The 13,908-nt window shown below is 34.9% G+C and overlaps 1 protein-coding gene across 5 annotated transcripts in view; it reads left to right on the forward strand.

The window, feature by feature from the left end:
• Window positions 1-3,996, forward strand: part of LOC149535774 (protein RRC1-like) — a 104,017-nt gene extending 100,021 nt beyond the window's left edge. For all 5 annotated transcript variants that reach the window (XM_089805646.1, XM_089805649.1, XM_089805648.1 and 2 more), the window contains 5 exons: window positions 77-301; window positions 397-1,280; window positions 1,365-1,567; window positions 1,786-2,352; window positions 3,457-3,996. In XM_089805646.1, the coding sequence (XP_089661772.1) occupies window positions 77-301; window positions 397-1,280; window positions 1,365-1,567; window positions 1,786-2,165 (1,692 nt within the window). In that variant the 3' untranslated portion in view covers window positions 2,166-2,352; window positions 3,457-3,996. The remainder of the gene's footprint in view (window positions 1-76; window positions 302-396; window positions 1,281-1,364; window positions 1,568-1,785; window positions 2,353-3,456) is intronic.
• Window positions 3,997-13,908: the final 9,912 nt, after the last annotated feature.

Consider the following 13,908-nt stretch of genomic DNA (forward strand, 5'->3'; position numbering starts at 1 on the left):
ATAAATGAGGGAACACGGTTGGTATAGTTGATTATAATCATTAATCTTGATAAAAAATTGTGGTTCTACCTTGTAGGTGGTTGAGGTAGTCACTGAATCGTTGACCCTTAGGGAAACCCCTCTTCCGACCAAAGTGGCAAGGCTTATGTTAGTTTCTGACATTCTTCATAATAGCAGTGCACCTGTAAAAAATGCATCCGCTTACCGCACAAAATTTGAGGCAACTTTACCTGATATTATGGAAAGTTTCAATGATTTATATCGAGCCATCACCGGTCGGATTACTGCAGAAGCTTTAAAGGTTGGTTGAATAATAATTTTCCCAATTTAGATAGTATGCACTGAGTTAAAAATGCTTGCAAGAGTTTCATGTGCATTACCTGGCATCTTCTGCAGGAACGTGTTTTGAAGGTTCTCCAGGTTTGGTCGGACTGGTTTCTTTTTTCAGATGTTTATGTGAGTGGGCTGAGAGCTACTTTTCTGCGGCCTGGTAATTCAGGTGTTTCACCTTTTCATTCAATTTGTGGAGATGCTCCACCAGTTAAGGGCATTAGCAGTTCACAGGAGATTGGCAATGATGTGTTAGAAGGAACTAAAGAAAATCAAGATGCTGAATTGGCCATTGGAAAGGGAGCAGCGATTAAAGAATTGTCAAGTCTTCCTCTTTCAGAACTTGAAAGACGGTGTAGGCATAATGGGCTATCCATTCGTGGTGGTAGGGAGATGATGGTTGCACGTTTGCTTAGCTTAGATGAGGCAGAGAAACAAGACGCCCAAGAGTGTGTTGCTGTCTTTCAATATAGGCAGAGTTATTCATTGAGACATGGAAGAGAAAGCAACAGCAGTTCTGGATTGGAAGGAAAACAGAATTCAGTTGGCGGCATTAGTAGTGGTGAATGGAAAGAAGTGAACCTTGGTGTTGGTAGGGAGCAAAGAGAATTCAGTCAGAACATAGGAGATTCTTCTGGATGGCCATACCATGAAGGTGGTATGCAACAATCTGCTTTCACACTGGCTCCTACATTGGCAATTCCGCAGCCAGAGCTAAAACCATTTACAAACATGGCTGGGAAAACTGAACTTATTTTACCAGCATCTAAGTGGACACGGGAAGATGTGGGCAGTGATGCTGAAGGGAGGCAGGATGCCCAAGGTCTTGGTTTGGGTTACTCTTCTTCTGGCAGTGAGGACTCTTATGGTATAGGAAAAAGTGAGAGACAAGAAGTTACTGTGGCCAGCATTCCTGCAGCTAATGACGCAGGAATGAATGAAGAACAAAGGTAATCTTGATTGGTTAATTATTTACTTAATTTGAACTGAAATGATTACATGATCTATTTTGACTGGGAGCCCTGTTATTCCAGACAAAAGTTACGTAAATTGGAGGTTGCAGTGATGGAGTATCGTGTGTCTCTTGAAGAACTTGGCATGAGCAATATAGAAGAAATAGAAAGAAAAGTGGATATTCACAGAAAGAAAATGAAATCTGAATTTGGCTTAACTGATGAAACGCCAGATGGGGAAAACACAGCAACATCTAGAAATGTATATTCAAGTCAGGTCTCAGGTAAATTTCGAGGATGGTGGGTACTAATTTTGCATAAATAGGGAAAAGATAAATGGATGAGAAGCTTCTAATGTTTGCTCCTTAACTATATCTCATTTGAGGGATTGTCATATGTTTTGTGCTTAAAGGCTTGTTCAAAGTGTAATAGTTTTTTACGTATTATTTTGTTTGATTTGTTGAATATTAAGGCTTGTGTCATATGTTATGACTGTCTCCAGAGAGCATCCCTTCTGACCGGAAGAATAAGCGGAACGAACAGAGAAATTCATCATCAAAGAAGCATGCTCACAGTCAGAGCCACAGTATGAGTCCTCATAAAGCAAGTAGAGATAGAGACAGACAGAGAGAAGCGAATAGAGACAGGGACAAAGAGAGAGAAAAAGATATTGCTAGAGATAGTCACCGTGATCGTCTCCGGGAGAGAGATTGGGAGAGAGAGAGAGTTCGTGAGACTAAAACTGAAAGAGGAAGGGAAAGGGAAAAGAGTAGTAGCCGAGATAGAGATGATCATGACAGGGAAAGAATAAGGGAGAAAGATAGAGGTCGTGATAGAGAGGGTGACAGGGATCGAGAAAGAAAAAGAAAAATAAGAGGATAAGCAATTCCATAAATCTATAGCCGGATAATTTTATATTTCTCAACATGGGGCCTTTCTGATTCTGATATCAGATATATTACAGCCAATGATGTTTTCAGAGATGGATAGGAGCTTTTTCAATTGTTTGGGATTGTACCTCAGGTTTCTTGGAATTCATAAGATGGGCCAAAAAGCTTCTTCTATTTATGTAAGTCCAATTTATTTTATGAATATAATTTACTCTTCCCAAACTGCCATTTTCATTTACAAGGGTACAGATATTAATAATAGGAGTTTATTTTGTGCCTTGTTGCAACAAATGAATGAATTCTGGCACATATAGCCCATTCTGGGTGTTTGGTGAGGAGCACAAAATTGGCTCTTATTTCCAATATCATTTTAACTTGTCAAGCAACATTAAAGCTTCAAGAGCTTTTCGATGCCTTGTGGGCTTTGGTAGCTCCAAGCATATTTGGACTTTTGATTTGGATGTTAGAACCCTGAGTTTGTAATGGTTCATGGTTCATGTATTATTCAACAATGCTAATTGTTTGCCGAAGGGGAATTATAAAGAGAACAATTGGTTTGCTTGAATTATGTGCAAGCATTTCAACTCCATGTATTATCTAAGGGATCTAATACTCATTACATCTTATGTTTATTTGGTCAGGGAGATGGGTGTCAAAAAAATTAATGAGGATCAAATCTGATGAATGATTGCACATTTTTTGTTGTATTTTATAATTTGATTAATCAATATTTCAAGCATTAGCAAGATTTTGTATTAAAGAGATCAAATTTCCACAATTATTGTATTACATTGATTTGTTTCTGGATTCGATTGTCTTAAGATGGTAAAAATCTTAACACTATCGAATCTGGAAACAAATCAATGTAAGATTTTGTATGCATATTATTTAAACCTTAGGTGATGTTATTGGTCATCAATGTAACTTGGGATGCTTTGGGTTACAACACGTTTGCATTTGGAGGCTAGGCTGTGTTTTTTGGGATTATTGCTTATCCAATTTAGCAAGCTTTATGATAAACAGATGATTTTGGTTTCTGTTTTGATTAACCATCTTAATTAATTTTGTGCAAGAGTGGTGATATGGCATGAAGTATACGTGATTTGAAGTGTACGTTGTGATGCTTTTTCTTGTTGCTATTTTGTATTGCAGAAAGCCTCTTTAGAAAAAGTTAACTCCACTAATCATTAGCATAAGTCTTATTTAGATGCTAATATCCTGTGAAGCAAAAATTCTCATACTTAAGTTGAGGATTAACTTGCATCATTTTTGGTATGACACAGGTAGATGAAAAGACCAAAAGACCTAAGGTAAGAGAGTTCCTGTCTTTTGCACAGCTGGGAGAGTGAAACAAGAAAAACTCTTTATTTTGGATAAACAAGCAATTTAGAAGCTACATCATTTCTAGATCTATTCAGTAAGGAGATTCTTGAAACCTGTGAGCATGGGAAGCTCATCAGCAAATTGAATAGCAGAAGACAAGCACTTCAGAAAGCCAAATGACCGGGTCAATTGTCTCATATACTATCTTGGACCTTGTGAACATTAGAAATCTTCTATTTATTCTATTAAATTCTTTGCAGCGTTTTTCTCGAAAGTTCAAAATTTTGTAAGTTACAATTATGCCAAGGTGTAGTGGCAGCAAGGTTTTTTTTTTTCATGTTGTGAGGGTATTCACAGAACTCCTGCCAACCAATATGAATTTTAAAAGAATGTAGACACAACTACCCATTTATATTTTAAGTTAATTCAAAACCCATCCCTATTACGCAAAGAGAGGCAGAACTTATGATATAATACAATGCAATGATTGAATTTGAATATTTTTGTGTATCTTGCCTTGCACATCACTGTAGTGGTGTGGCCACATTCCCAGATTTATGGAGTGTCTTCCTCAAACATGTTTATTTTCATTTAAATGCCTCTCAATAGACCACAGCCGAATGATTTATCCTTAAACAGAGACCAGCGGCTCAGTAGTAATATTTTACGTGGTTTTGATGTGTATCTTTACAAAGAGGAAGTTAAGTGAAAGCTTTGGTATGGAGGGAAAATCAAACCACCATATAAGTTTGTTTCATTTTTATGGTAGATATTTGTGAATTTCACTTTTACTTCTTTCTTTTCAAGCGATGTTGTGTAATCTGGGCTTATGAATAGAAAACTGTTGGGTGTGATTTCGCATCAGCCAATTTATTGTATAGTTAATCGACAAATATCTCTTTCATTCACTTTTTACTAATATCAAGTGTATGCATTAAGTTTATTTTGACCTCCCTGGTGGTCACTCATCTAGCAATAGCAGGGTTTTATTTTCCAATAAATAGTATCTAAAATCTTTTCTAAAACATAGTTGTCTTATCATGCTTAGATCATATCGCTTATGTAGGTATTAAGACACATACTGTGGGAACTTTGAATTTGTCCGGATTGCATTGTTAACTACGCTAAATTGTGCTTCGTATGAAATGCATTATATGTTTTTCAAAATAAGTATTTTCGTGGGGATGGGTTTATCATAGTTCGTCTAAGACATTTATGTGAAGTTGTGAACCCAAGGATTTTGTACTCTCCTAAAAGAAAATTGAGTTTCTTTCCCTAGGTTTTTCCTTTTTTTGGGTTTGTTCTAGGTGGATATTTAACTCAAGCACTGGCTTGTTATATAAAATTTTAAAATTTTGCATTTTTTAATTGGTATTAAAATTTTGCATTTTTTAATTGGTATTAAAATTTTGCTTATTAGATCTTCTCACAGCTGCAGTAATACTTGGAATCTCAACTATCTTTATTTACAATTGTTAGAATGTTGTTTGTGGGTAATTGAAGAGAGATTCACAGAAATACTATTTTGGAGGGTATATGTATAAAACAGGCAATGTAATCATCTCAGTTTCGTAAATCAGTTTAAATAAATACGGTAAGCTGTAGAACTTAATTTATTTACAGATTTGTATCTCTATTAAGAAGCTGTTGATAATAGGATTTTTGTTGACATACAATGGAATATCAATGTTGAATATGGACTATAACACACCATTTTAACTTTCCTCATTGATATCTTTCAGAAGGTGAACAATTTTTTATCAGATTCGATGATATTTCAAACATTCTTTCTGTAACTGAAAAACTATTGTAATAGCCAGAGCTTTAGGTAGGGCATATTGATCTCCTCAATACTCATCCCTTAGGAAATTCAATTTAAACATGGCGACCTTCGCGTAATCAATCTTTTAATTCTCAAGTTTGTAGTGCAAATACTCTAGAGATGAAACTAGAAGATGAAGCAGGTTGCACACCTATCTGAAAAGAAAATCAATTTATTTTGAATGAATTGTCAACATTAATTTGAATCTCTGATAGCACTATGGCTATCATTTCTGGCGGTATCCTTAGTGATTTTGTGCTTGCAAGGATTTTCTGTGGTGAAGCTACTGGATCTGTATGGGCTGGATTACTGTTAAAGGAAAGAGATCTATGTCCAAGCCCTCTTTTGACATGACTCTTCAATCTCACAGGAGCGGCACTAAAGATAAATTTTGATGGCCCTCTTGTGGGTGTTGGGGTTGGGGTTTTCTCTGATCCCGTCTTTGATTTTAGGATGCTTGCTAACTGTTTGGGCAACTTTTGCTTCAGGTTAAGGGACCCTATTGGAAGAACCCATTTTGGTCTCGTTTTGTTCTCTGTTTGTTGGCTTTCATGATATATCTTGTGTAATTCTTTTGTAAAAGGTTTTGGGTCCCTTCAAAACCAATAAGATGCTCAGTGGTAATGAAATATTTCACTTTGGAGGGTAGAAGATTTGAGGTTATTATTATCATACGCCCTTCCTCGACCATTTTCATAACCATGATTTAATCTCTTTTCTCTTTGCTGCATTCTCTGTGGTTTACTGTTAAAGATGTGTCACTGTAAGAAACAAGGCAAGTGCACTATTTTTACATTATGATCTTATGCCGAGGTTATACCATTTCCATCTTGCATTGTCTTCCCTGTGCTAGCTTTGTTCATGATGCCTCGCCTTCTCCATCCCCACTTCCTAGTAGCATTATCGATATATCCCGGGAACTGTTAATTATTGTGGATCTTTGATAGATAAAAACAATTACAAAATAAATGCTTGCAGAGAATATCTTACTTGAATAGTGCTGAATGTATTTACTTCTTCTTTAGCAGCGATCAGAGTTTATCTTTCTTCTTTGAACTATATACTGTTATGACAGAAGTGATATATAACTGATGTAACAATATCAACAAAGTGCAATGTTCATACAATGATTATTTATTACTTGCAGGTACTGGAATGTCGTAGATTTGATTCCTTTCCTTGCGGCCAAAGTGCACATATATATATGATCAGAATACATGACTCCAAAGAGTCATGTCAAAGGCCACGTAGAGGCATGCCTCTTCAGAGGCATTTTTCATAATAACAACAACAAACAACCTTTGATTAGTATGTGCTCAATAACAAGAATATAATGTGGCACAATAAAGTATCTCCCGATATCATAAAGGAGCCCGATCACAATAAAAGGCTGCCTATACTCAATAAAACTCGATCACAATATTTTAAGAGACTGCTGATAATTCATATCATAACACTACAAGGACATAAGCATATATATATATATATATATATATATATATATATATATATATATATATGCTTACATTCATGTAGTTTGTAGAATCAACAGTAATTATCAGTATATCAAATAATCCATGTTTTGCTTCTTCTGATGCCAAAACATTAACGGTCCTTTAGCAAGGGAGAAGTAAAACATCAATAAGTTAGAATCATCATGTAATTAACACAGTATTAACAATACACGATATAACCTATGATCTCTACTTGCACTTAAGCAATGTCTAGAGATGTCCATGATACACATATGATCTCTACTTGAACTTAAGCAATGTTTAGAGATGCCCATATAATCTCTACTTGCACTTATGCAATGACTAGAGATGCTCATATAATACACACACAGGTTTATTATTTACAAGATCATCATCTTGTAAATAATTTTTTTTAAATTAATGTCCATGAAAGATCGTCACTTTTAATTACATATCAAATGCTACTAAGTAACCAATAGAAGCATAAACTCAAATTAGATAAACATTTTATTTCAAAAATTTATAATTACAATTAATCATACCAAGTTTTTCTCTGAAGTATTTCAGCTTCACTTTAGCAAGAGGCTTGGTAAGGATATCAATAGTTTGCTCATTTGTACATATATATTCTAGTTGAATAATTCCTTGATCCACCATGTCTCTGATGTAATGAAATGAAATTTCAATATGTTTGGAGCGATTGTGAAATATTGGATTAGATGAAAGTTTAATGCAACTTTGATTATCACAATAAATCAAGTGGGCTTCAAGTGTCTTTTGAAGAGATCTGATAACAACTTTCGTAACCATACTGCTTCTCTAGCACCCAAGGAAGATGCAATGTATTCAGCTTCGGTGGAACTCAATGTTATTGAAGTTTGTTTCCGACTAGACCAAGAAATCATACCAGATACAACACTGAAACAATATCCTGAAGTATTCTTCTGCTCAATGGAGCTTCCAGCCCAATCAGAATTTGAATATCCAAGAAGTTCAATGTTGACTTTGTCATATTTGATTCCCATTCCAATAGTGCCCTTTAGATATCTTAATATGTACTTAGCTGTATGTAGATGTATTTTCTTAGGTGCACACATAAATTGACTCAAGGCATGCGTAGCATAGCATATGTCAGAACGAGTATTTACCAAATACATTAGGGATCCAATAATCTATCTGTAGTAAATAAGATTTGCAGGTTCAGATTTGTTCATATCATCTTTCAATTTGTGTAGATTTATTTCCATAGGAGTAGCAGCTGGTTTGCATTCCATCATCCCAAATTTGGTTAAAATATCAATTGTATACTTTCTTTGATTTAGTATAATACAGTTGTCTTGTTGCCAAACTTCTAACATCAAAAAGTAGTGAATTAACCCTAAGTCTTTCATTTCAAATTTTGTTGTGAGTGCTTGCTTACATTTCTTTATATCATCAACATATAATACAAGGATAATCATATCATCACCATCAATTTTGAAGTATAGAGTTGGGTCAGCTTCATTTTTGGCATATCCTAGTTTCAATAGGTGGTTATTTATTCTTTCATACCAGGCTCTGGGAGCCTGTTTGAGTCCATAGAGTGCTTTCTTTAATCTACAAACATGAGTTTTATTGTCATAAGTATTGAACCCTTCTTGTTGTTCAATGTAAACTTATTCTTCAATCTTGCCATTGAGAAATGTTGTTTTGACATCCATTTGATGTACTTTCCATCCTTTAGATGCTACAATTGCTAGGATTGTTTTGACTGAAGTGTACCTGGCAATAGGGGCAAAAGTTTCTTCATAATCAATACCTTCTTTTTGAGAGAAACCTCGGGCTACAAATCTTGCCTTGTGTTTTTCAATACTGCCATCTGATGCATGTTTAATCTTGAATAACCATTTGGGAGAGACAATTGATTTGTTCTTAGGTCTTCGTACAACATCTCATACGTCATTCTTTAATATAGAGTTATATTCCTCAATCATTGCTTCCTTCCATGATTGATGTGAGAGTGCTTCTTCAACATTAACAAGTTCAGATTTTATGAGTTCAGATAGCAATGCATAACAAGAATGGTTTCTGGTCCTTTTGCTTTCCTGAATTACTTCATCTGGTTCAACTTAATTTTCTTCTAACATTTTCCTAGCTCAAAGAGGTCTCTTTTTATTATTATTGTTGATGTTTTCAGGTTTTATATGATTAGGCATGGAAGAGAGATCAGAATTATTCTCCCTCTCAATTTCTGTTGTTTGATCTTCTTCAGAAATAGATTCATCACAATTACTAGAAATTTTAAAAGCTCTGTCTTCTTCAAATATTACATCTCTGCTGATTTCAATTGTCCTTTGCCCAGGAATATAGATCATGTATCCTTTTGTAGTTTCACTATATCCAATGAATATTCCCTTTTTCCAGGAAGGCTCTAATTTCATTCTTTTCTCTTTTGGTATGTGAATATAGACTGGACATCCGAATATTCTCAGGTGGCTTAAATGTGGTTTAATGCCTGTAAATACTTCTTCTGGGGTGGTATTTTCTAATATGGAGTGCAAACATCGATTTTGAGTGTAGACTGTTGTATTAGATGCTTCAACCCAAAATGAATAATGAAGATTTTGATCATGTAACATGGCTCTAGCTAATTCAACAATAGATCTATTTTTCCTTTAAGCTATTCTATTCTGTTGAGGATTATAAGGTACAAAAAACTCCCTCTTAATCCCAACAAATACAGAAGTTTTTAAAGATATCAGATATGTATTCACCTCCATTGTCAGACCTTAGGGTTTTGATCTTTTGACCTGATTGATTTTCAACTAAGGTTTTAAATTCTTTAAATTTGGATAAGACCTCAGATGGCTCCTTTTGTTTTAGAAAATAGATCCAGGTTCTCCTAGAGTAATCATCAATGAAAATTATATAAAAAAGACACCCATTAAGAGAGGGGACTGACATAGGGCCACAGAGATTTGTGTGAATCAATTCAAGAATGGATTTAGATTAATGATCACTTTTAGGGAAGGAATGTTTAGTATTTTTACCTAATGCGCATCCCTTACAAATACTTAAATGATCATCTTTCAGATTAGGTAGGCTTTTTACAATTTTTCCTATAGATGATAAAGCCCGATAATTAAAATGACCTAGTCTCCTATGCCAGATTTCATAAGAATTCGATTGACCATTACTAATGGTTAAGTTTAGATTAGGGTTTTGATTATTACAAAGCTTATAAAGATTCCCATCTCTGACTGCAATGGAGATGGCTTTCTTAATAGTTGAGTTCTTGGGCCAAGATAGAACTCTATCTTCTTGAAATGCAATTCTATATCCTTGATCAGCAAGTCCGGAGATGGAGACAAGGTTTCTCTTGATTCCTGATACATATAAAACATTCTTGAGTTGAAGTGTAATTCTAGAATTCAGTTGTATAGAACAGGAACCAATTCCTTTAATAAGATAAGAGGAGTTATCTCCAATGGTTACTTCTTTTGATGTATGATTAGAAAAAGTTTCAAACTTATCCTTGATGTGACGAGAAGCTCCACTATCTATGATCCAAGTATTGAGGTTAGTGTTTAATTCACTTGAGAGAGTTAAATAGAATGCATAATTTTCTTTTTCTACTTTCTCAATATTTTCATCTTTAACTTTCGCTAATGTTGCTTGAATTTTCTACTTCTCTAGACATACATAATAAGAGCGACCAATCTTGTCACATTTAAAACATCTAACTTTGGACCAGTCACGTTGTTTGTGATATTTGTGATTTTTGTTGAATTCTTTTTTGTTATGTTTAAACTTTCTTTTCTTATTTGATTTAGTGTATAGTGCTTGGATGTCTCCCTCTTGATTTGAACTTAGTCTTCTTGAAGTTAGTCTGGATTCCTCTTGAGTACATTCATTATTTAATTGATCAAATTTTGAAAGTTCGGGTCGTGAACTTAAACCTCGAATGAAGGTTTCCCATGATAGAGGAAGACCTCTAAGAGCAATCATGCTTAGTTCCTTATCATCCACTTGATTTTTCATAGTTGCAAGTTGATCTTTTAATTCAGTAATTCTTAAGAAATATGAAGCTATAGATTCTCCATTTTTCATCTTTATATAAAGTAGATATTGTTTTAAAGTTAATAATCTACTTGTATTGTTGATTTCAAATGTATTTTGAATGGAGGAGAATATTTCAAATTCAGTTTGAAGATTAGCTATAGATGGAAGTATACAATCTTTTACTAAGTCTATAATGATCTTCATTGCTTTATTATTATGCCTTTTCCAAGTTGCTTTTTCTGATTCACTTTCAGGCATGGGTAAATTTGATTCAATGTATTTTTCTAATTCCATTTCTCTTAGCACTATTAATAATCTGATTTTTCAAGATGAGAAATTTGACGCTCCATCTAGCCTATCTTCTATTCTTATGTGATTCATCATTTTAATACTTTGATTTTAAAAACCTATTTCTTTAACTTTTGAAATTTAGACTTGAGTGAATACTTTGTAATAGTTTTCCTATCAGTATAGCTCTGATAACATGTTGATTATTGTGGATCTTTGATAGATGAAACAATTACAAAATAAATGCTTGCAGAGAATATCTTACTTGAATAGTGTTGAATGTATTTACTTCTTCTTTGGCAATGATCACAGTTTATCTTCCCTCTTTGAACTGTATACTGTTATGACTGAAGTGATATATAATTGATGTAACAATATCAACAAAGTGTAATGTTCATACAATGATTATTTATTAACTGTAGGTGCTGGAATGTCGTAGATTGATTCCTTTTCCTGTGGCCAGAGTGCACATATATATATGATCAGAATACATGACTCTGAAGAGTCATGTCTCTATGTGGCCCAAGGGCCACGTAGAGGCATGCCTCTTTAGAGGCATGTTTCATAATAACAATAACAAACAACCTTTGATTAGTATGTGCCCGATAACAAGAATATAATGTGGCACGATGAAGTGAGTATTCCCTGATATCATAAAGGAGCCCGATCACAATAAGAGGCTATCGATAATCAATAAAAGTTGATCATAGTATTTTAAGAGATTTTCGATAATTCATATCATAATACTACAAGGACATAAGCATACATACATACATACATACATATATATATATATATATATATATATATATATATATATATGCTTACATTCACACACACGCTTACATTCATGTAGTTTATAGAATCGGCAGTAATTATCAGTATATCAAATAATCCATATTTTACTTCTTCTGACACTAAAACATTAACAAGAACTAACAAGAAAAAACGCATCAAAATGCTCAAACCCCTCGTAATTCCCCCGATAAATCTCCAAAATCTGAATTAGCTGTGAAAACCCTTGAAAAAAAATAGTTGGACCCACTAAACCAACCATAGTCAAAGGCTATGAAAAAAGCCAAGCTTAATATGCAACACATTGACTCAGATGTGAAATCACGAAGGAAACTAGCACTCCGCGATGCTCCACTCTTGCTGATAAAACCTAGGTGAAGGACAAAAAACTAAAAGAGGATTCTATGGAGGAGGAAATTTCTAGTGACTCAAAAAGCAACAATCCCTCATGTTTTGAGAGCTTAAAGATTGAATCTTTGGACCACACACTAAAAATTGAGGTGCGTAGGAAGGTTAATTCTTGATAGTAAGGGAAATGTGTGCAACCTTCTTAGTGACAATAAAATGTTCAGAAGAAGCCCCCTTCCACCAAGAAGAAACCTTTTTAGACTTAGTCCTATGTAAACCACATTGAGCCGCCAAATGTCCAATGTTGTAGCATTTTATATATCTGAAGGGAATCCCCTAATAGTCCAAAGTTTGAACCCAATCCCATTAGGAAGCTCAAACTTTAAATTTCTTAGGAAAATCCTTAGAAATATCCACCTCAACAAGGATTCTCGTGTAAGTGAAATGTAAAATATTTGATGAATCTTCAACAACAGTCAAGAAATCACCAATCTCTTCACCCACAACTTCTAACAAGGATTCAACCCGACGATGAAGAGGAAGGTAGGGAATCCTAACCCAAATCAAAAACTTGGTAAAATATTCTATAAAAAGGGAGAAATGAGGGTACCATGATTTCACCATTAGCAGGTGGTACTGAGTCAATCAAGAAAAAGAAAGACCACAAAGGATGTTCTTTTGATCCTCAATATCATCAAACTTAGCTATTAAAATTCCCTTGGCCATGGGGAACATATGGATAGTACTTGATAAAATAGGCTCCCACTCTGTGGAGATCCACACGTGCAAATATAAAAGACTTGTTCGTAGGCCCTAAAAGTGACAAATTACAACATGATCTAAAAGATTGCTGGAAGCATCCACAATTTCTTTCACCATGTCCTCCTCCAAACAGAGAAAGAAGGGAGATCATATAGGAAAGGAACATGAAACTTTACCTTAGATCTTGATCCACCACTAGAAAGAGGAACTAAAGACCCTCCAACAACCCTAGTAGCATATGAGAAAGAACCACTAGAAGCCCTAGCATCAACACCCATGCCAACCCCAACACTAGACACCCCATAAACCATAGTCCCAACCTCCATACTAGTACCAACACCTGTTCCAACACCCATTCTAGTAGCACCAAAGCCAATAACACATAGTTGAACCCCAACACAAACACTCGTTCAATCATTAACACCAATGCTAATACCAATAACCACTCCAGTGCTCGAACCAAAATCCTTAGTGCCAATAATGACTTCATCCATCAACAAAACCCTAGTGCCAATATTTACACCAATACTTTCCACAGAGCCTACGCTAGCTCCCGAATCAACCATACCAAAGACAACATCACCAGTGGAAGACAAAGCCTTAGCACCAAAAACCACACCAACACCAACACCCACCCAAAAACCCATGCCAGCCCTTAAACCAACCACATTGGAGCCAATAATCAAACCAACACACAAAGCCCTAGCACCAACAACCACACAATGCTAGTGCAAGCACCATTTCTAGCTCCAGCTCCAACACCAACACAAGCCCTAGAAAACACCATCACAACTCTAACCACATTTTTTAGTTTGCAAAATTTATAGAGATGGTAGGGAGAGAAGTTTGCAAAATATATTAACTTATCTTCTTTCTTGACA

The sequence above is a fragment of the Cupressus sempervirens genome, chromosome 10, assembly GCF_028749045.1.
Source record: "Cupressus sempervirens isolate cs-2001-9-10 chromosome 10, ASM2874904v1, whole genome shotgun sequence".
Classification (NCBI taxonomy): Eukaryota; Viridiplantae; Streptophyta; class Pinopsida; order Cupressales; family Cupressaceae; genus Cupressus; species Cupressus sempervirens.